Consider the following 24,202-nt stretch of genomic DNA (forward strand, 5'->3'; position numbering starts at 1 on the left):
CCCTTGGACTGCAAGGAGATCAAATCAGTGAACCCTAAAGGAAGTCAGTCCTGAATATTCATTAGAAGGACTGATGCTGAAGCTGAAACTCCAATACTTTGGCCACCTGATGTGAAGAACTGACTCATTGGAAAAGACCGTGATGCTGGGAAAGATTGAAGGCAGAAGGAGAAGGGGACGACAGAGGATGAGATGGTTGGATGGCATCACTGACTCAATGGACATGAGTTTGAGCAAGTTCCAGGAAATGGTGAAGTTCAAGGAAGCCTGGCATGCTGCAGTCCATGGGATCACAAAGCGTCGGACACGACTGAGCAACTGAACAACAACATACTAATTTCTAATGGAGTTTCTAAACATTGAATCTATTTTCTACAGAAACAGTCTGTCTGAATGAAAAACTCACAATAGCTCTGAATTTGGTATTAGAAACAGGTGAGGGAAAAGGATACTAGGCAAAGCACAAAAATAGGCCAAGAAACCATTCAATACAAAGAGTATCTACAGAGGAAAGGTAAGGTCTATTTTCAAAGTGCTGGCCTATAGTTTTATTAAATCTGTATGGCAATAGATCCTCCTAGGTTTATTCACTTAACAAGATAGAAAAGAAACCCCAGCTATCTTTAGCTCTACTTTTTTAGTTTTACTGAATAAAAACTAAGATCAGAAGAAAAGCTAACTAGGGTTGGATCAATAATGACTCATGTATTTTAGTCTCTAAAACAAGGTGACCATTTACCATTTGTTAAGCAAAGTTCTACTAATTAATTTTTTATAACTGTCAGGGTCAGCAAATACTCTTAATTATTTATTTTCAGGCATTCAGAAGGTTTCAAGAGCCTTTCAGTTATATTTTGCCAAACTTCTAGTTATCACATAGGGGTTATAAAATGTAGGAATGTCAAATTGGATAACTGGAACAAGAAAGCTTTAAATCCCACACAAATGCATCTGCTTTTCAGGTCTTCTCAAACATTTCCTCAACAGAGTCAGAAGATATGTTGATCTTATTCTCTAAGAAGGATTTTTCATCCTTTTTTCCCCAACTAGGCCAAGACTCAGTTATAACCTTTCCTCCTCAGGAATGATCTGAGGGGTGACCAACCTCCATTCTACTGCCTGTTACCAAGAGTATAATCCTGTGTAGGTCACATGAAAACTATTCCCCACGCTTTATATTTGAAATATTAAACACAACATCATAGAAACACAGAACAGAATCTATTTATTTTTAATATTTAGGCATTTAAAGGTTAGAAATGATGTGCAAAATATATGTAGCTATATATCTGTTATGGAATGTATATAAATTATCCCAGCACAGCCTATGCAATTAGTTTGAGGCTAAGAGGATCTCTTTGGGTTAACCCCAAAAGTTAATTAAATCAATATAGTCTAAAATAATGTATATAATTTTAGATGGTATATCTCAATCCCATTTCAAGGGGAAATTACAATCTTCAGAGCCAGTGCAAGACTTTTCAACTATATATCACTAAGAAACACACAGGTGAAGAGTGAAAGGGCACAGGATGAAGCATATGATACAGATGCTATTTACAGACAAAGCTCCTCAATGAACACACTGAAACATATAGGTGTATCTTACTTATGAATGGCAGGTAAGCTTTACCTCATGTGCCAACTCCAGCCAATTCTTAATAACCATACGAAATGCTGTGCTGGAAAGGTGTGGCAAAAACTACTGACTACTCTGATATCTATTCTCTTCCTTCAGAGTGATAGAATTTTGGCTGTTTGCCTAGGATAAGGACTACAGTTTTGAATCCACTTTTTGACAGGTGTGAACATAAAATGTAAGCCAAAATCCTGTATATGACCTCCTCAGTGTGCCTTTAAGGGGAAGGGTTATGACTTTTTCCTGATTTCTTCTGACCAGAATATAGATGTGATAGTGTGTTCCCACAGACCATGAAAATAGGGATGTAAAGACCAAAAAAAAAAAGAGAAGATATCTGAGTCCTCAACACTGTGAGGGTACTACATCAGGTCTGGACTCACGTTCAGAATAACACATGTATAAAGAACGAACTTCTGTCTTATTGAGGCATCCATTGTTTTGAGTCATTGTTACAGCAGCAGAACCCGTGTCTTCATGAATGTAAAATGGTCCTAGCTGTATCAAGGCTCAGTGGGAAAAATGTCTCGCTAGGTTTGCAGTGTCAATCATGGGTGAGGGAAATGATGGTTCCAAGCTAACTCCAACTTCTTACTGTATTTCTATCCAACCTACTACAAAATGGAAAACCTTCCAAGGGAACTCTGATGTAATTCACACCTTTGCCTTCTACCTCCATCTCTGTTATTGTTGACACTTAGGCCTAGTCTTTTGTGTTTTGCATCAATACAATGAGACTTACTTAACAGTTATAATAAGAATAAATAATATATGTAGTATTTATGATATAAATTTTTTATTTATATATAAATGGCTAAAATCTTTTAAAATAGCCACCCAGGAAACTATCTGCTTATTTTGATAATGCTGCTTTTGCTAAAATATTTCTGGAATTTTTTGGAAACTGTTAAGTTTGCACATTTCTTATAAAATATGAATGAGTCAAAATCACTTAAATGTATTTAATGCCAAATCAACAGTTCTTTACTGAGCACTTACTATGCATAATATTATGCCAGTTCTGGTGTCAGAGAGGTTGGTAAATAGTAAGGATGTCAATAATATTCTTTAGATGATCTATGTCAAATTTCCAGGGTAAGGAAATTTATAATTTAACAAGATGAAAATACTAATACATATAAGAGATCTAGAGCCAACTCATTGGAAAAGACCCTGATGCTGGAAAATATTGAGGGCAAGAGGAGAAGGGGGTGACAGAGGATGAGATGGTTGGATGGCATCACTGACTCAAACAACATGAGTCTGAGCAAACTCAAGGGAGATAGTGAAGGACAGGGAAGCCTGGCGTGTTGCAATTCATGGGGTCGCAAAGAGTCAGAAATGACTTAACGACTTAGAAGTATAGTCCAGGGAAATCAGAGACATAAAAAGCACTACTTTACAGCATTTTATGTCATGATTTTATTCATTCACTCAAGGTTTATATTACTGTCTTGCTCCCTTATTTCCAAAATAATTCCCAGTAATTTATAGATTAAATTCAGAAGTCACTTTGTATGCAGTTTTAAACTCTTTATTCTCTTAGAACCTTGGTGCATCAAAATATTCCCTTGGCAATGAATTCTAGTGAGTAGGCTCTTCAAGGGCCTGCAGGTAAAGCAACCACATCTCTGGGCCTCTGTCTCTATCCCCAAGTCAGCTGGTAACTGTGGACTCCAGGATTTCTCTGAACACCAAGGACTCTGACAGGACAGCCCCTAGTATTGAGCACATTTCTGGAGTCACTGAGCCTGAAACATACAAAGCAGTGGTCTAAGAGAGGGTGTTGCTGAACTGGAAATTCTGATTTACTTTGTGAGTCAGTTCTGCTGTTAAGCAGGTTGGTATGTCTGTTCAAATGAAAAACAGCTTCCTTAGAGCCATTATGGCAAAAAAGGTCAATTAAGTCCATTTACAGTTTTCAAATACATTGAGAGCTCTAACACAGACGATGACTTTTTCAGAAGAGAACAGATTCAGAGCAAATACCTCCTCTGGGAGGCAGTGTCACCTTAGTTGAAAACTACTATGGCCATGTTTAAGAATTATCACCATGAAATGGTGGTAAAGAAACAAGAATATAGTTATGAGTACTTTTTCTGATTATGAACATTTCACAGAAACAAAATGCTGTAAATTGATAAGTGTCGCATCATGGAGGTGACCTTTTAAAAATAAAATCTCCTGGAACCTATAGGACTTTACCAGCTTGGTTGAATCACTCTGTGGATTAGCCTGTTCATGGTTCTCCTGTACCAAACAACTCAGTGGAAAGCAAGACATCTGTTCCCATTATAAAGCAGAACTATGACATTCTGTGCTACTGGGTGACATTATTATTGTCATTATTTTTGTTAGTTTGTGTAAGCACAGAATCACACATAGATAGGTATATTGGCTTAGGGACTGCATAACAAAACATCTGTTTGTTTTTTTTTTCATAGAATTCTAAATAGTAAAATCCTCAAATACCAAATTTGATTGTGCTTTATGAATTCTGTGATTATTTCTGCTACTTGTTTACTTAGAACTGCCAAGCCAATTTTAATCTGCTGCTTTAGACAAAAGTATTCTTGGTGGCTTCATTAGATGAGGCTATGCTCAAATGTCAGTTGTTACTCTGGGGCAAAGAAAATGCAGAGCATCTAATTCTCTTTCAAGAAAACCCTGACGGTAGCAAAAGCGTCAGTTACAAAAATCTGAACCTACCCAGACAGCCCCATTCATTAGTAGTAAAGAGTAGGTATATCTACAACTGCCATGGGAACAGAATCCCTTTAGACTGGATTTAGTCTGATGTAGATTTCACTTTATAATATGAAGAGGACAAAGTTGGAAAATTCTAGCCTCGTAATGAAATTTCCTAGAAATTTATAGTTCACAGTGTAATTAGATATGTAATCTGAATAAAACTTTGCATTTAGCCAAACCTAAAATAAAATTCAAACACAAAGTAGTAACAATTTAATCAATCAGAGAACAAAGAGAACTAGATTTCTGTCCTCTTCATCTAATCTTTTAAAATCAAATGGTAACTTATAAACAGGATATCTGATATTGACCCAAATCTAAATTTTATATAAAATCCAATCTTATATATTCTGAATCAGTTCACATCTAGCCCAAATTCTAACACCTCCACCAAATAAGAGTTCTCAGCAAACCTAACTGACATTCATAATGATTGCTCCAGGACACTGGAATAGCTTTACTCTCTAAAGAAATATTAAATTTCCTCCATTATATTCTTTATTCAGGAAAGAGGAACAACTACAGTTTAGAATATATTTTCAACAATATTGAAAAAAAAAGTTTTCTATTTATTGCTGCAACAATCAAGACTTTAAATGTATTCTTTAAGAAGTTATTAGAGTCTTGCCAATACATTTCAGAATATAATTTTGAGCCTCATTTTTTTCTTTGGGCCCTTTAATTTTAGGGATACATGGCTTCTCCCTATGAGCAGAGCCAGGTTTGATTTGTGGTAAAGATGTTCTGACAGACACTCTAGTCTCTGATGGGCTTTGAATGAAGGTCTGGGTCTCAGGTTGGACCCTATGGCAGCCTATCAGGATATACCAACACAGAACATGGTTTCCCGCAGGGAACTGCTATGCGTGTCACCAAGATGGCAGGAAGGTAATCAATGTTTCTAAATTGCCACATGCCAGACTCCTTTCCCATGTTGACTCATTTAAACACCACACTGTGGAAAATTATTATCCGTGATTCACAGACACAGAAACAAAGTCTGAGAGAAATACAGTAATTTGCCTAAGGTCACAGAGCCATGAAGATCTGAACCCCCCATCTCCCCGCTGCTCATAGTGGTGATGATTATACAGCAATGTAAATGTATTTCACACACTGAACTGTATACTTACAAATATTAAAATAGTAAATTTTATGTTATGTATATTTTATCACCTATGTATATATTTGAATCTACTGCTTTTAACTACTTTTATTACTACCATCCTAATTTGAAATACTGTCATCTCTCACCTGCATTATGATAATAGCCTACTGAAACATCTACCTGCCTTTAATCTTGCCCCCATGTCAGTCAGATCTCTACATACAACAGCAGGGTGATGTTTTAAACCATTAGGGAGATGCTGTAACTTGCCAGATCAAAACTCTGTTAGAATAAAATCCAACTCTAAGATCGAGCTTGTCATCAAAGACCTGGGCCTTTGTTCTTGCTTTCACTCTTCCCGGAATGCTCTTTTCAAAGCTGGCTCCCTCACTTCATTCAGTTTCCTGCTTACACATTACACTGTCATAGAGGCCATTCCTGATCACCGGATTTAAACTTTCTTCCCGACACACACATGTGCATGCATGCAGGCACATGTACCCATGAGATTCACATATATACCTTCCTCTGTTTTATTTTTCTTAATGGCTTTCTTACTACATGTATTTTCCAATTTATTAATATGTTTGCCCCTCTTGACTTGGCTCAATGAATTATCTACTGCTGCTTTTCTGGACCTTAATCATGACTGGTACATAATAAGAGTTCAAGAAATATTTGTTTTCTAAAGGCATGATGGGGAAAGCTTTGCAAGTTAAATTTGAAGTTTAGAAAACTGCAAATGGAAGTGTGCTCTTCAGCCACTCACATCCAAAAAGATTCTCCTTTCAAAACAAAGAAGTCCTTCAGTAACCAATGACAACACTTCAGGAAGGACTGCTGACAGCAGGAATGAGTGGGGGAGGGGAGAGATGAGATAATGAATGCCAGAGCACTGAGAAAAGCCTGAGATGCTGGTGCTTGTAGTATGTTATTATTCATAACTGTCATGTTGATGAGAAAGAGCTTAAAAGTCTCTTGAGAAAAATTTACTTAATATTTAAGGAAAATATTCTTCAGAAGATTGTCATTTATGCAAGAAAACAGACTCGTGGAAAGATTCCTATGTTATTCAGGTCACCCTTAAGTGATGTGGAGAAATGACACCTTAATGAGGAAAATGCTGAGTGTGTTCAGACTTCCCTGGAGTCATCCTAGGCATAAAAGGTGGTGATAGTATTACTCTGGTATCTTGGTGGAGGGTCTAATCTTCAGGAGGCTAAATTAGGGCTTCCTAAACTTGAGTTCCCCGGTTGTATTATAGATTTCTTAAACTTTTGAAGAAGGAAATTAAGATGTAATTTTTAGAATAGTTATATAATAGAAATTTATTTTTAATAAGAAGCAAACTATTGTTAATTATAAAGAAAAAAGAGTGTTCAGATTAGAGAGCAGAATTGCATTAACAGTTATATTCTTACTTTTGCTGTTTCCTATTTTAAACAGGTCAACTTTCCCCCCTTATTTCTCAGTCAGTCCTATTCTGGAGACTTCTGGGTTCTTAGTAGGCACTTTGCTTTGCTACTAACTGAATGGACATCTCAAGGTCTTTCTTTACCTCCAGAAGTCTGGGTCACTCCTTAAGCTCTGATGCCCTTGCTGTTCCTTTCCTGCTTTGTGGGGTAAATGCAGTGAAAAGAGAAGTAGAGCTAATGACTCATGAGTCTGACTTGGAGGGTGATGTACAATCTGTGTTTGCCTGAGACAGAGCAGGCCCAGGCACATGGAACTTTCAATGATAAATCTAAGAAAGTCCCTGGAAAACTGGATAAGGTGGCCATCCTCCCACTACCAAAATCAGGGATAGAACCGGTAGAAGAGCTAACTCATAGCATCATTCACTACAACTTGTGGCAAATTCTTGGTCCTGAGCCTTTTAAATTCCTGTGCCTTCAGGGATCTCCTCTGGGCATCTTTAACCCTCTTCTTCTCATTGAATTATTTGCATTGAATGGAAGCCTATGGATTTCTTTAAGCCTCAAATACAGTCCCCAAAGCAAGGAGGAAAATTATGTTTATAAATTATGATGAATGAAATGACTCTTTGCCTCTCCTTACCCCCATCCTGTTCCAGCAACTATCATTTAGCCTAACCAAGGGGCTTGGCCCTTACCCCAGATCTGAGGTCTAATCTTATTTGTGGACTTGAAGCATTTCAGGAGTCTCAAGCCAGCTTCTCTGACCTGTCTTTCAGCTTGGAACCTGAATCTGTGCTTATTCCTTACTTTGTGGCCTAGACCCCTGACTGGGACTCCACTTGTCAACATGTGTGCATGTCACTACCTGCCTTGATGTGCTTGCAAGGGTCCAGTGTCACATGAATGGCATGAGGCATGTACATGGTGTCCTGGCTTCTCCAGAATCCCTGATGCCCTGACCACAAGCCTTGGCCTGCTTTTCAACTCTATGCTGCTGGGCTCTGCTCCTCATGGAGGCCCAGCCACTGTCCACAAGCCTCCTCTGCAGGGCCATCCCCACAGATAGCACCTCTGGGAGCTTTGGAGAAAAGTGCATCTCCAAATTAAAAAAGGGTGCCTTCTCTGGAACGATCCATTAGGAAAGAGTATCTTTCCTCAGGCAGCCTATAAGGCACAGGGTTTGAAACACACACAGCCCTGGCTAGGTTTTAGCTCCTGCTGGCACCTCTATAGCTGAGTATACAATTTACACAACTACACGCCTAGGTCTCTTCACAACACGAATGAATATATCTGGCCCAGCTGCCATCAGGACCTGACACAACGGCATGCTTTACGTGTCTGGACAAATTTGGTCTCATTACTAAGCACTGAACTTGACCCTGCATTTACTCTTTGTCTACCCTGCTTCCATCTCCTTCAGCTTTCAGGTTACTCCTATTTAGGCTCCTTCTTAACCTGCTGGTGTAAAAAAAAAGTAATCCTATAGCCTATGAAAACCTAAATAGATAACATTAATTAGATAAGATTTGCTTTTCTATCAAATATTCTAATAAAATTCAATTTCAGTATAGCAACCACCCATTGGCAATAGCGCTTTTTTACTTTTGATCTCTGCTGGTTTCTGGATGGATTTTCTAGTCTTTTCTACTCTTTCTTCCTCCAAAAGATGGTTACCTTTGGGTAATCCTGTGTTTTCTCTTTCCAAAGACTATTGAAGTTTCTTAGATAGAAGAGAGTTTTCTAATATAATTTTGACTTCAGGCCTACACCACAATTTATTATTCCAGACTTCTCTGTGAAAAAGATGAAGGTATGAAACTTGACTGTTAAAACAGTAGTAGCTCCTAAAAGGTAGAACCAGAAAACAGAATATAGGAAAGACAAGTTATGGTCTGACAGGTCTGGCATCCCAGTTCTGGGAGGAAGGTGGCGACAGCAAGCACAATCCATTCTGGATGGTGGAGAGAAAAGATGAGAGATGAGAAAAGCCATTTGGACCTGTTGAATTGTGTTACACTGAACTTCTGAAAACTTACTGAGCCAAAGAAAATTTTCTGTTATTTGGAACTGCAGGCTTTGAAAGTTCAATCAATTAAAGCCAAGTTTCCCTGATGGAACACATAGTTACCACAAAGCCTGAACCTGCCATGAAGCCATGTGTTACTTTGTGAAAACAAACTGAATTTTATTTTGTGAGGAAGGACAGTGGATTGTTTATATATCTCTATTATATTTAAATGCAAGCCATTTAGTGATTTCAGGAGCATCATTGTTTTTACAATGCTACCTTCTATAGTTAAATGGGTACATAATAAATATTGCATAGAACACATAAGTACTTATGAGATAATTTTAGTGTAACCATAGGCTAAGTATTACATGGTACCCATAAATACACACATATATCTAAATATGTAGGTATCTAGAGACAGTGAATGAATACATACATAAAATTAAGAGACAGAATTAAAGTTTCATCAAGATGGTTAGACATTATGTTTTAGTTTAGAAAATGTCAGTTCCCTTGAAATGCCTTTGCACAGCCAGATCTATGCTAAGATCAAAAACTGTTTTCTTTTCTTTTAGCCACCCAAAATAGCTTAATAAGTAGAAAAAATTTCTCCGGGGTGCTTTCCCTCCTTAGAGCATTGTGTAAAGGATGTAGAAAAAAGTTTGGAAAGAAAGGCTTATTTGCATTTATAAACTCCAGACGGGGTTGGATTTTTCACACATAATGAATGAGCTTGAGTCCACTAATTGTGTAATCACTTCTTGAGCCTCCAATCATCCCCCTCTAGGTGACTTCCTCTAATTCTAACCATTAGCCATGTAGAAATAATGGTCTGCATTTGAAATTTCCTCACTTTCATCCTATTTGCTATGAGGCATGAGTAGACAGTAGTAGACTTACTTGTATTTATCTTCTGGAGTGAAATATGCTTTTCCAGTTGTCTCCTAAGTTTCACCTCTGCTCCATACTTTCCAGTGGTCCCATTGTCAGCCAGAATGAAGTGGGAATGCATACTGTTGAGAACAGTGAGCTTGCTCATGGGATTGGACATGGTCTGATATGGCCTGACAACCTGTAGGATTTCAAAAGGAAGGGGCAGAAGTCAGAGAAAAGAGTACTAAATATGAAAAGGAGAATCAGACAGACAGGAAAGAGAGAGAGATAAGTGAAATAAATTCTTTGGGACAGTGAAAGAATAGTCTATATCCTCTTCTAACATTGTTTCAGGTAGAAGCAAGATTTATAGTAAATGTTCTACTCAAAGCATGATTATGCTTAAAGGATTATGTATTGATTTAATTTTTGGATTTATATAGAAAGAAGAGTTTGTGATTTTATTCTTCTCAAAAACTGGCATGTGAATGTCTGTTTCATTTTGTAGTTGATTGTTTATATATGCTGATGAACCAAAAATAATTTTTAGGTTTATTTTGTTTCTATGTTTCTTCTCTCTATCGTGTCCACACTCTGACAGGCACAGAAGAGCAGTCATGATTCGGGAGTATGGTGGAGGGTTAGGGGTGGAGGGTAGGGAGTTGGGTAGGAGTGACTGCTTTCATTCAGCAATCTGAAGGTCTAGCATTTAAAAATCTACACTGTTCTTATTAGACACCTTAAGTGGAAACGCTGAATGTAGAAATAACTGTCCCACGAGATGAATATGAATCAGGCTTAAAATGTTCAACTCTGTTGTATTTTTTGGTTGTGTTATCTTAATTTCACCGTGAATTATACTACCTAAAACAGACCAATGCTTAGTATGGTCTTTCAGACTTTTGATCTAAAAAGAAAAACAAAACCTATAGTGAGCTAGTTGCTTTACACATTATCTATCCTCCTTGAAACAATCATGCAAGGTAGATGCTGTTATGTTTATTGTGTATATGAGGAAACACAGATGGAGATGACATAGGTTTTAAAAGAGTTTTCTACCCACAGAACCAGAATTCACATCCAGGTCTGCCTGATTCCAAAATCCATGGTTATTCATTCCCCTTTCCCAAACTGTTTAGACACAATGGAAACAAAATGATGTATTAGAATATTTAGGTAAAAACTTCACTCAAGACTATGAAAAGGAGCATTCAACAAACTCATTGTTATACAATCTCCATACAGTTATCTCTGTACTGAATCACTGACATTGACAAGACAGAAATAAATGCAAAGGGGCTTTTATTTCTGTGCCTTTATGGAGTATATACATTAATTATAGAGTTGAGATGCTCGTGTTCATTTTTGGTATGAAATAACTCATCAGGAAAAGCTGTAGTAAGATTGAGTAGTTTGATAAAGGAATTACAATGTGATTTAATAAAGACAGTGTTAGTAGAAAAGATCTCATAAAAGTCATATTTTATACCTTGACGCTGATTCAAAACCCCACATTTCTATGTGCCTGGCAAACAGAATGTACTCAATGAATAGTGAATGAATTAATTTAAATAAAACTTGAGACAGACATGCTTTTATTCAAAGTTGAAAATTAAAAACTCTCTCTTATCTGAATTGTTTGGGAATTGATCTAATCTAAATTTAAAATTGGTAATTCTGAGCTTTTGAAACATCCTTCAGTCCTTTTAAATATGTCTTTATTTGTTAATATAGCATAATATAACATTAATTCATGGCTTCATTCTTGTTGGCTCTCATTGATAAAGGAAGCCCATAAGTTTGTGATTATTGCTTCCAGTAATCATATGGAGCCGTATTCAATTACTCTTTTGTCTAGATGAGTGAATGAGAGTCCCCTCATCCCTGAACTACAGAGAGAGTGGTTGGCTAGCCCCATCCTGAGTTCTTTATCACTGGAAGAGTAGGTCGCTTGTGGTTAAAATTTCCATTTTGTTGTTACTTGTTTTTGATCATAAAACATTCATTCTACTTCAGAGTGCAAGTTAATAAATATTAATGCTTTGTTGGAAAAGACTTAGCAGAAAGACTTTCTCCTATTCTTAAAGTGCCTATGCATTGTACTTTTGGACAAAAGAAAATGCTTTAAGTTACTGTTGTCTCTTTCCTAACAGCAGTTCCCCAAGGCTCCATGCCAAGAAAGAGGGAACCCCAAAGCAGTTCTGTGAGGGGCATGTAGATTTTCTAGAGGTTAATGATGGTGAACCCTACACACTTGTTCTAGCTGAGATACAGGGCATGTTTTTTAATTCTTGGGAACCTAATTAAAGACCATAAGTGAAACTGACATTTTCAAATGAATAAAGGAGTGAAAATGCTTCTAGGCCACCCTGACATAATTACCATGATCTGAGATTAAAAGAACATAATTAAATTATCTGACTATACTCTATATATCTGTTTCCCCTACCACAAAATTCCAAGGACATTGGTACTTCAGTTTTCAGAGTTTTTACTTTCTTTTCTTGTGAAACATGGTGCTCTTTGGAAATACTAAACATCTGAATTAGTTATGATAGGAGGGTCAAGTTTACAATGTTACTCATGAATTTTAATTTCTTCATTTTACTGCTCCCATTTCTTTGAATCTTATGTTAAGATAACTTAAAGGTGGTTATATTTTGGCAGAGATTTTTTTCTGCTGAATAATAGAGGATATAAATCCAAAAAATAAGTTAAATGTCCTAAATTATTTTCTAGTCATCATTGGAGGAAGGTATGTTGACTTCTAGAACAATCATGAACATTTGGGGCATGGAAATCTCTTTGAATCCCAGTTCTGTCAACAGTATGTGAATATGAGTCTCACATTTTTAATCTGTAAAAGGGAAATGATAAAACTGCTTACCTCATGGGGATTAGATGAGATTATAGTGTAACTGGCAAGTACAGTTACTGTAAGTAACTGGCACCATGCCTGGTAGATTTTTCAGGCAATCTACAAATGTGAATTCCCTGTCAAGTCGGGCTTTATTTTACCAACTATAAACTGATTTTCCAATTGCAAACTAGTGACCAAAATGAAATGATGGGAGACAAATCATTGACTTCTGTTTAACACAGGTATTTAAGCTAATCAATATAAGTAAAGAAAACAAATTAGTAACCAGTTGCTTAAAATATGCAAGTGTTTTTTTCTTTTTATGTCCTCATAGGTCATTTAAGATGGTGATATTCTGGAAATGTTTGCTGATTAAATGCAGAGTTGGAAATAACTTCCCAAATACTTCAGAGGAATGCACTTGGGTCCAACTTTTCTACAAAATCTAATTAATATTCCTCATAACAAACATACCAGCAGTCTATTTTTGTTCAACTTACAATTTGCATATCTACAAAAGATATGCTGATCTTCCTGTTATGTTTTTCAAATAGAAAAAAATAATGCACATGAATACAAATGAATTTTTCCCTCTGACAAAATTCTGGAGGTAATGCATCCATTTTTATTGTTAAGAGCTCATAAAAAGAGGATGTTTTTGGAAACATGTTTGTATGGGCATGTACATGTGTGCATAGCAAGAACAACTGTGACCTGTATGTATACAGATTACTCCAGCACATTTCTCAGCCAGTGTATTCTGGGAGAATCAAACTCTAATGTTCTGCAATATTGATTGTATATAACAGATCATTTTCTCTCCTAAGAATACAGGATGGTACATGTTATATATCACCCTTGAGAGAACTGAGAAGAGAATCACTCAAATAATATTCTGTGTTTTGCAGTTCAAATGAGGAATCTGTGTTTAGAAGGGTGAATGGTGTCTGAAAGGTCTACATATCAAGTGATCTTCATGATTGGTAACTACATTGGTATCTATACATAGACGGGAAATCTGCACAGAAATGGATTTTCGATATTTAGTATTTCATTCATTAATCTATTGTACACCACTTTGTGTTGGCTGCTTGGTAATGTCTGGTTCCAAGGCTTCTGTGTACCTCAACTTTTCAACAAAGAGGGACTGTAACAGAAATTGCTCAAGGAGTTAATGAGGTGGAGGGTCTTTATATAAGACATTTGTAGGGTCATTATCATTGTCAGGAGAGAACTGATCTAGAGACACTTTGGAAGAATTGAACATCGTTCAGGAGCATCTGTTCTACTTGGATAGGCTTAAATCAATCATGTGGGAGTTGATATAGGACACCGGCTGGAATTTTCCTAGCTATTTTTATGCATGTTCTGGTCTCACTTGGGAGTACCTAGTAGGAAGTCAAGAGATGGAACTTTAAGTTGTAGTTCCTTTAATTACTAATTTGTGACCCTGGGCAAGTCTTTGAATTTATTTGTAGGGGGAGTGTATAATTTCCTCAGTTCTGTCTCAACGCAGCAAAAATTTGAAATGGTGGACCAGTGTTACAGCTCGGTTACGGCTCAGTTTTATTTGGCAGGCAAAGGAAAATACATCCTTGAGGCGTGAGGGCAGGTCGACCAAAAAAGGAGAGGGGCTCAGTTTTGGCTCCTCTTTTTATATGTTTTTTTCTCCTCCCCTTGAGCCTGCCCTATGTAAAGTGGGATAGCCAGGAGGGCTGTTTGTTTCACCTGAGGTTCTCACTCCCGTCCTCAGAGCTTCCTTTGGTCTTCATGCTTCTCCCTTCTTTGTCTTTTATCCACTGCCATTTTGGACTCCTTTTTCCTATTCCAACTACCTAACATATTCATTCATTCATTCACACACTTAGAATTTCTCTAGGAAATGTATGTGGTAAGTACTGGACTGGCTTAAAGAGACATATAATCTTGCATCTAAGTAATATCTGAAATAAATGTTCAAAATATATTTATCAAAATAAACTTTTTGGATGGTAGTTTCTCATCTGTAAGGTAGAGGACTTGACTATAAATTCTAAAGGCTTTCTATCTCTAAAGTTGAGTCTGAACAGTCTGTATTAAAAAATACACTTGCCTTTCCCAAGTTAGTACAGAACAATGACTTGCTATGTGTTTTGGCTACAAAAAAAATAGTTTGCTCATATCTTGGGGGGTCTCTTCCATTTTGTGGTGCTTTCCACAATGCAAGAGTAGTTTCGGTATCTGTACTTCTTTCCTGAGTAGAACTGAATTGAGCTAAATCAGGTTTTTGAGTCATCAATCACAAGCCTTCTGCAATCCCAGACTTATTACCTGGTGAGGTGTGTATCAACCTTCCCAGGCAATAACAGGGTAGGGGATGTATAGCCCACTGAATCACTCTTTCCCTCCTAATAGCACTATGATTGTAATTTTTACAGGAAGAAAATTAGGATTCTTTTATCACTTATTGCATGCCAGGCACTGTGATAGACACTTTTAAGTGGATTAATCCATTTCATGCTTATTTGAAAGACAAAACTATAGCGCCTCAGAGATGTGAGGTGTCTTGGCCAAATCTGCCCCGCTAAGCACACTGTTCCCTCTAAATCACATGTGGACCTTAATTTCCTTTACAGGACAGGAGACATTTAGAGGAAAGACAAGGACCCATCCTGATTTTAAATTTCTAAAGGATATTATGGTTGGTTTTGCTGTTGGACATTTTTGTCAGTGACTCAGCCAGCCATTAAAATCCTTCTGACAGCTGATCATATTATTTCCAGATGAGGCCTCTAGAACTAGATAGTAGACAGAGGTCAGGAAAGGCAGCAGCAGCAAAATGGGGTTTGTGCTTTGGAGAGAGAGAAACAAAAGGAGTGGCAGGGTTCTCTTAGGATCAGGCATGCATTTCTGGGAGAGAAAAGAACATACTGCAGAGCAGTGGGAAACAACCTCTGTGTCTGAGATAAAGAAATAAGGGGACTGGGAGAATGATATTAATGAAAAAAAGAAAGGCACAGTGCATCCTTAAAATTACAGTGAAGCCTGAGCTAACAGGGCACTGGCTTGTTGTTTCCTATTCAGGCAGCTCAGCTGTAAGTCTAGGTATAAAGCAGGGTCACACTGAAACCCAGACACTGTTTCTCAGCTCTGCAATCCAACCTAGAAACCAGCAAACCCAGAAATCCATCTGTAAAGAATGCCCAGATACTTTAACTGCTTGACTTCCACTAAAATCCACAGGAAAACAAATGCATCATTTTACAGCACTTTGAAAATGTGTTCAACTCATGGGCTTCGGAGAGTTGCACCATCCACATTTCAGGCTTTCTGCTCAAATAGGCTCGCCTCCTTTTACCCTGTCCTGAGGGGGACTGTGTACCACTCAGACACAGGGCTTACTTGTTGTGGGAAAAGACCTTAAGTTTTGACAGGGGTTCCTTGCTTTACAAATCACCATGTATCAGCTGGGTGATTTTAAAATATATTTAGAAATTCTTTGAAAATCTTCCCTTAGTATGGCTGGATTCAGTGACTCACTTCTAAGTATTCATAGAATCAAAAGGGATGGTGTGTGGCTTCCAAAACTAGGTCATAAGGGGCTTCCTCCTTGCTCTCTCTTGAATCACTTACTCTGGGGTGAGCCAGGTGCCATCAATAAGGCACCCTTCTGGATAGGTCGACATGGTGAGAACTCTCCCCAAAAGCCATGTGGCTGAGTCATCTTGGAAGAAGGCACTCCAGCCCCATTCAAGCCTTCAAATGATGTAGCCCCAACTTACAACTTGACTGTGACCTTAAGAGAGACCCTAACTCAGAACTACCCAGGTAAGCCATTCACAAATTTGTGATCTTCAGAAACTGTGAGATAATAAATATGTTGTAAGCCATTAAGTTTTGGGGTAATCTGTTATACAGTGATAGATAGCTAATATAATAGTGTATTATTATCTTCTTTGAAATTTCAAAATGTATTCTTTTCCCTCTATGCTGAATTCACTGATGTATCACAATTTCATGACTTCTAGTGACCCTGGGTCCTCTGAGTTGCCTAGCATTCCATCTCTGGGCTCTGATTAGTCCTGGTTCCTGTTCTCCACTGGGACAATGACTACCATCCTCCACTCTCCTCATATGTCTGACCCCAAACACTGTATATCCTCACTCAGCAGATTAGCTGACTTCTGTGCTTACACACTTCCCAGCTGGTTGACTTTAAGCAGGTTATTTACCATCTGTGTGTCAGTGTCTCTATTTGTAAATGGAGATTATTATGATTATAGACCACCTCATTGGGGCATTTTTAGGGTTCAGTGAGATATAAAACTCATGAAACAATCCTCATATGAACTCCAATAAATGACAGTTGCTCATATATGGAGAAGTAATATTGCATAATAAGTAAGGATATGATCAAGGCACTAGCTGGCCTAGGTTTACATCCCAGCTACACAATTTATTAGTTATGTAACACAGGAAAAGTTACTTAATTTCATCATGTTTAGTTTCTCTCATTAGTAAAATGGGGATACTAAAAATAACTTTTGCGTGCCATTATGAGAATTAAATGACTGTCTGTGTAAAGTGCTTAGTTGGATGCTGATACTTATTAAGCTCTACAATAGTGTTGATATAATTACTTTTGTGATCAATGATAAACCTCCAGCTAAACGTCAACATCCTACCATCAACTCTTTGCCTACATAGTTTTTCTTCTTCTCCTTTGGTTACAAGGGTACAGATGGTTAATCTCCCCTTTAGCTCTCATCCCACAGGGCCACTCTGGGACTTATTTCACCACAGGGCCACTGTGGGACTTATTTCATCAATTATCTCCTCACCATCCCTAACTCCATTTATACCACAAGCATAAACAAATTCAAATCTCTCCCAGTTTTGAAGAAAAAAATTCCTCCAACTATGGTTCCCTTTGGCTACTCATGTCCCTTCTCCTCATCTCAGCCACACCTCTACTAGTTTCTACTTGCCTTCTCTACTTTTTTCCCTCCTCAATCTATTGAAATGTGGCTTGATCCTTCATTTGGCTTCTGAAACAGCTTTGGTCAGTGATGCAAATGATGTCTGTCTTGATAAATTGAGTGAATGCTTCCAAGTCCTTATCTTCCTTAGTCCCTCAGTTATACTAGGCATTGCCCTTCACTCTATCCTTCTGAAGCACGCTCTTCCCTTGACTTCCACAACACTCGATGCTTTTGCTCCAACCTCTTAGCCTTTCCTCTGGTCTCCATTTGCAGGCTGCTTCTCTCTGCTCAACCATTAAATATTGGCTAACACCAGGATCTGGGATAGCCTCAGGCCCTCCCTGCATCCTGTCCTGTATGTAGTGATCCCATCCATTGCAGTGGCTTCAGTTGTCATCTATATGCACTGAAACTAAGTAGGTAACAAGATCTTTCTCACAGTCCTGCTGGACAATTTCACATAGATATTTCAAAGGAACTTTGAAACCAACATGTCCAAATCCAAACTCAACACTGCTTACTGAAACTGCATTGTCATGCAACTGAATGTAGTCCTGAACCTGAGTGTGGTCCAGGTTTAGCTAGCATTGGCTCCTTTATGACTGTACAGCACTGGTTGGGTCTCCTTGTCTCAATTTCTCCTCTCACATCCTCTGAATATATCTTATCTAACCTATCATAGAAGTTCAACAAATATCACATAAGGACACTCTTGGGAGGTTTTCTGAGCTTACAATATGAAGTTCACATTTGGCTTGCATCTGAAGTGAAAAATATACTGAGTTGAAAACTGTACTAGAATTACACATCAATTGCATTATTAAATTTGATATTTCTTGGCTTAAACTATAAAAATGACATCAAAAGAACACTTTCCAATTAAAGGTAACAACTTTTAAAGGTTACAAAATTCTGAGAATAAATGTATAGTTTAGGGAAAATAGAAGATATCATTGAATTCAAGATAATTTAACAACCACATGAGATGATGTTTTGAAAATCTACCCAAACACAATTTTCATCCTTAGGTTAAGATGAAAAATACTTTTTCTTGTAATCATGTCTAGATTTTTCATTTAGCATGTTTTATTCATTTAAATTTGGGAAAAGACAAATCATAAAGGCTTTAGAAACTGTTAAATTACCTGAAACAATTCTGGTCAGACTGTTTTCTAAAGCAAGCAGCTCAGTCTGAAATGAGTCATATGAAAATCACAATTCATTTAATTCTTATAATGGCACTCAGAAGTTGTTGTTTTTAGTCTCACTATCATTCTTCCCATTTTACTGATGGTGAAACTAAACACAACGTGATTAAGAAACTTGCCCAATGTTATATAAGTAATATATCGTGTAGCTGGGATGTAAATCTAGGCCATTCAGTTCCCCAGATCATATTCTTACCAATTCACACTGGTGACACTTTCATAATCATAATTGCACATTGAGAGTATTCTAGGGACAAAGAAAAGGGCTCTGGTCACTCTCATTGAAGCTACTTTTTTAAAATTTTACTTTTGAGTTCAATCGACAGGCATAAAATACCCGCCAGTATCTCAACTAACAATAAAAACATAATATCATTAAATATTTTCTTATAGACCACCTGGCATACTACTAATTAAGAGTATGGGCTTTGGAGACAGTGAATCTTGGCTCTAATCATTATTTAGTTTTCTTATGAAATAGAACATAGCTCAGAAGGTTAATATATATAATCACAGAGAGCTTCCTCAAATAAGAGCTCTCTCTCTCTCTCTCACACACACACACACACACAAATTAAAGTTACTATTATGATTATGCTCAAGGAAGTTGTATAAAACAGAGAGCAAGTGATTTTTATAGTCAATTTAGAGGCAAAGAAATCAAATCTCAGTGTTTCAGTGACATGTCAATGCCTCATGTTTATGCAGAGTATCATGTTAATGGTTAATGACAGACAAGAAAACAATTTAATCCCTATTTTTGATGAGCTTTTAATTAAGTTGAGGAGTAAGATATTATGGGAGAATTGTAATCAGGTATATGACATTGTGGGTGTAGTCAGGGAAACCGTCTTGGTGGAAGGGAGGCTTGAGCTTCGTTGAGAGCAGGATAGGATTCTGGGCCATGGAAGAAAGGAGCAGTAGGAATAATATGGAAACTCACAGAGGTAGAATTAAACTTAAGAGCTGAACAATATTCATTTTCAGATCTAATAGCAGGGCAAAAAATTGTTATCATATCAGTATTCACAGCATTATTCTTCATTAAAGTCTGTTGTTTTTATTTATTAATTGAAAAAATTTGGTTAAACAGAATTGAAAGTATTCAAATTTAAAGAATTAAGGCTAGTTCTATCACTCAGTCAAGAGGATCATGCATCTAATTCAAAGGGGTTAGAGAAGAGCCTGTTTGCCTCCACATTTGTCTCCCTACTCAACAGCTTTCACCATTCACCTCCCAAGTTGAGCTACTATGTAAGAAAATAGCTTTTCATGCAGATGCTTTGGTAAAATCCCCCACTATAGTTACTATAGTATGCTCAAGCTCTGTAATGAGTAGAGATGAAGTTGTGGTAAAGTTGTGAACCAGATAAGATTTATTATTATATATTTTCCCCATAATGTTTTGTTTTCCTAGAAGCCTGAATTTCATCATGGCCAATCATCTTCCTCAATATTTATTGAGTATCTACTATGCGTGTGGCTCTAATTTGAAGTCAGAATCCAAAGTTACATGTCCTGTATCTTTAAAGTCTAGTTCAGAGATAAGACTTGAAAGGAGGTAAGTGCTTTAGAGTACCTAGAAGCACTCCCTAGGGCAAATTAAACTTTTTTCTTTATTTTTAGGACTAGTATTTGCATTTATGGTGCCATTCCAAAGGTATATTTAAATTCTAAGATGAATAGCAATGTAACTGTGATATCTACTACTTCTATCAATAACATAACTCTGGTAACAATTGAATTTTCAGCTTCTAAAAGGCTCATCTGAGAGCCAGTCCCATAGAGATAAAATGATCTATATTTTCTATTGGTTTGGATATAAATCTACTAAGGTAAAATATTTGGCATTAGATATAGAGCCTTTCTTTTACCCGTATATTTTTATTTATTTCAAGTAAATCTCCTAGATTTTCCATGACATTTATTTTGTGCCAATTCAATCTTATTTTGGGATATAGATATACACTTGAGCAAAAATGCAACAATCCTAAGTTTTCAAATGACTGCATTTTGATAGAATTCTGAAATGTCCAGGAATTTTAATAATATGTTGGCTGTTTTCCTCTGCTACCTGATGTCTGATATCAAAAGGTTTCCTTTTTGGTGTTTATTACATGTGAGTTTATTTATATAAAATGGAAGAAAAAAGATAGAAGCTATTAAATCAAGCTAGTTATGAAAATTATTGTAACTACTTAAAAAAGCTTACCAGACAACACTTCTATTTCAATGAATTTGGGGGGGATTTTCACCAGTGACTACCAATATTTCATTCAAATACTTCTTTTATGATAGCCTGACATCATATTCCTTTTAAATTATCACATTAGAATAATAAACACATATTAAAATGTCTCTTAAGCTGTCATAAATTCTGTACACCGGAAACAGCACTTTTGCTTCAAATAATTTATAGACACTATCACTGAAAAACAAACACTATTATTATATAAGAGCATGAGAAATCCTCTGCATATTCTGGTTTCCCAGTTTTGGGGAAAATATGCCAGAATGCTTGAAATGCAATAGATCTTGGTCAAAAATTTACTAAAGAACAAAAATACAATTGTTATTCCTATGCTTTCTACAACCTGACAATTTTATTTCCTTTTCTCAATCTCTCTGCAAGTTCACTTGGATCTTGGTGAGCCATGACTTGCCTTTATTAGACCCCTGTAAGCAGGGACAACGAATGTGCACACTTTACTGAACTTATAAGTGGCTTTTTCTGCTCTCTGCACTGGGATCAAGACCAATTTTTCACCGATAATGTAAGTAAACCTTATTGGCATAGGCATAAGTTCCTATAAGCATAGCACTGGTAAGAAATACAGGGAGAAAGAAAAGGAAAGTGAAAAAGAGGAGAACGTGAGAAGGTAAAATCAAAGAAAAAAAGCTAGAATTGGAGGAAAATGAATTAGAGGTGATTTTTCTAACCCAGCAAGGCAAGTGAACACAATATAAGTACTGCCTTTTTGCAATCATATAGAATTAGAAGACAAACAAAATGACACAGAAAGGCAGTGCCAGCATTCTTTGAAAATGATTAAGCAACTGAGGTAATTACATGGCTACCCTATCTTGAATAAAGAAATAATTAGCTTTCATTTATTCACAGTTCATCTGCATGAGAAAGTTCCAAAATGGTTTTCCCTCCACAAAGCTGAAAAATAACAACTCAGGTTTACAAGAGAGATGTGAAACTATGAACATTTAAAAATGACTTCTGAATCATCACAACATTTTAAATAGTTAATTCATTTGTTAATAAAATGAACAATTAGATGCTCTTGGTATTAGGGGACATTTTAGCATATTCTAATTCTTTAAGAACTGTATTTGTTCTAGTTCACAATTGATATATACTTAAAAGTAAACTAGGAATCTAAGGCAAGAATTAACCAAAATGTATTTCACAAAGACTAGTCTCAGATACTTTGAAAAAATTTAGAATTACTTTTCCAGTCAGTTCTGCCAACATAACAATCTGGGAATTGCTGCTTGAGATATTTAATTTGTATGTGATACAAAACAGTAAGTACCTTTTAGTTAAGAGAATACTACACTGATAAAATTATCTTATTCTATATATTCTGAATAGATTTGTGTTTCTACATGTAATTTGGTAGCATAGATATGGACATTTCTTATTACTTAAAGGTTCTGAAGGATTTAAAGAGTATTTATTCACTGCTTCCATTTCATGATCTTTGACTTTTAAATTCAAAGTTTTTGCATTGCATTTTAAAAACTGCACATATTTCACTGAAATAGGATGGTTTCACTATATTGTAATACAATAGAAGAAGTGGTTTAGGACCAGTTACTTCTCAACCCCTTTGACTAAAAAAAAATTTTTTTTTTTTTTTTGGCTCAAACAGACTTCATGTTACTTAGAAAAAACTGCTCAGCACATTTATTATACAGTATTGCAGGTCTTTATTGGGAACGAAGGATTGTATTGATCTGATTTAGAGAAGCATTGATAAATAATTAATTGCTAAAATTATGGGTGACAAAGAAGTGAATAATGCCCGGCAATCTGTGTGCATAGCTTAACTCATACCAGTGGAATTTTGGAAAGCGTTATGTAAGGGGAAAATCTGGTTGTTAGTAGCAGAGAAAAACTCTAAAAGTGAGATAAGGAATGACTTGTTTGCAAGTTTTAAACAAACAAAAATGAGACCCTGGAAGGAACAGAAATAAGATGATGACTCAGAAAAAAATAGGATCAAATTCTCTATTCAGTGTGTGGTTCTAGACATCAGAATAGGAAAGAGAGGGTGATACTCTGCTGAGTTTGGTCAAGGGCTTCTGAGTAGTCCTGGAGTGGGGAATAAAGATCCCCAGGAGTGTACCCACTCCTCGCCCAAGCATTTAGCAAAGGAAAGGGAAGCCACAAGTTTGAATGGAAAGAATCTCCCTCTGTAGCCTCCTGTCTTAGGTGAAGGACACTCAAATAACAAAGAAGTTGGAGACCTGGGTGAAGAAAAGTCCCCATTTTATGTATCAGTCAATGAGTTCATTTTGTTAATTAATTTTAACATAACTGGGCCAAGAGTACTTGCAAAATTTGATTGATATTTTGATTGATTGATTTGATTGACACCCTACTGATTCAAAACAAGAGGGAAGTTAAGTCTTTCTTACTTAGGACCTTCCTGATTACTTTTATTTTACTCTTTTGATATTGCCTCTATGAGAAGTAACATGGAGGAGCAGTTCCCAGGACTTACATCTCTTCCAATCAGGTCTTCCTGGTTTTCCACAATTCCCCAGGGGGCGATACCTATGGTACATATCTTTCCTCGAGACTTAGATGCATGGTCCTTCAAGGCATCGCCAACATGACGAATAACACCTAAGCAGAAAAAGGTAAGTGTTAATCTTGCCTTTCAAAGCATTGCTTTTCCATTGATCTAGAGGAAACTGTGGTAACTGTTTTTTCTAAGATTAAATGCATTGAATGTAAAATTTCGACACATTTCTACAAAACCACATGTGTTCAGGAAAGAAGTAAACTTGTAGCTCTAATGCTGGATACATTTGCTGGACTTACAGATGAACTCAAGCAATGAATTCCTTATTTTATCTCTAATGAAAAAAAAGAAGAATACAGTGTCTATGAAAAGAAAAATACTTTATACTTAGAGAAACTTTTTCTTACATTATAAGCATAATGGTGTATTAGCATAACTAAGAACTAACAGCATGACTATATCCTATAAAAAGCATCATATATAAAATATTAAATCTGTACCAAAATCTGTATATGAATTAGGGTCATCAAATAGAGTAATTGCTTAGCTGGAATTTTGTTAATCTTGATTTCACCTTCTTATATACAGAGACATAATGTGGAGACTC

General features: G+C 36.6%; 1 protein-coding gene across 23 annotated transcripts in view; it reads right to left on the reverse strand.

The window, feature by feature from the left end:
* TRPM3 (transient receptor potential cation channel subfamily M member 3) overlaps window positions 1-24,202 on the reverse strand; it is an 885,588-nt gene that overhangs the window by 236,063 nt on the left and 625,323 nt on the right. For all 23 annotated transcript variants that reach the window (XR_014057943.1, XR_014057944.1, XR_014057945.1 and 20 more), the window contains exons 5-6: window positions 23,572-23,696; window positions 9,831-10,002 (exon numbers count right to left, since the gene is read on the reverse strand). Coding sequence is in view for 20 of the 23 variants with exons in the window: in XM_081505094.1 (XP_081361220.1) it covers window positions 9,831-10,002; window positions 23,572-23,696 (297 nt within the window). In the remaining 3 variants the exon portion in view is untranslated. The remainder of the gene's footprint in view (window positions 1-9,830; window positions 10,003-23,571; window positions 23,697-24,202) is intronic.

The sequence above is a fragment of the Giraffa tippelskirchi genome, chromosome 1 (assembly GCF_054371585.1).
Source record: "Giraffa tippelskirchi isolate mGirTip1 chromosome 1, T2T-mGirTip1v1.2.pri, whole genome shotgun sequence".
In the NCBI taxonomy this organism is placed as follows: Eukaryota; Metazoa; Chordata; class Mammalia; order Artiodactyla; family Giraffidae; genus Giraffa; species Giraffa tippelskirchi.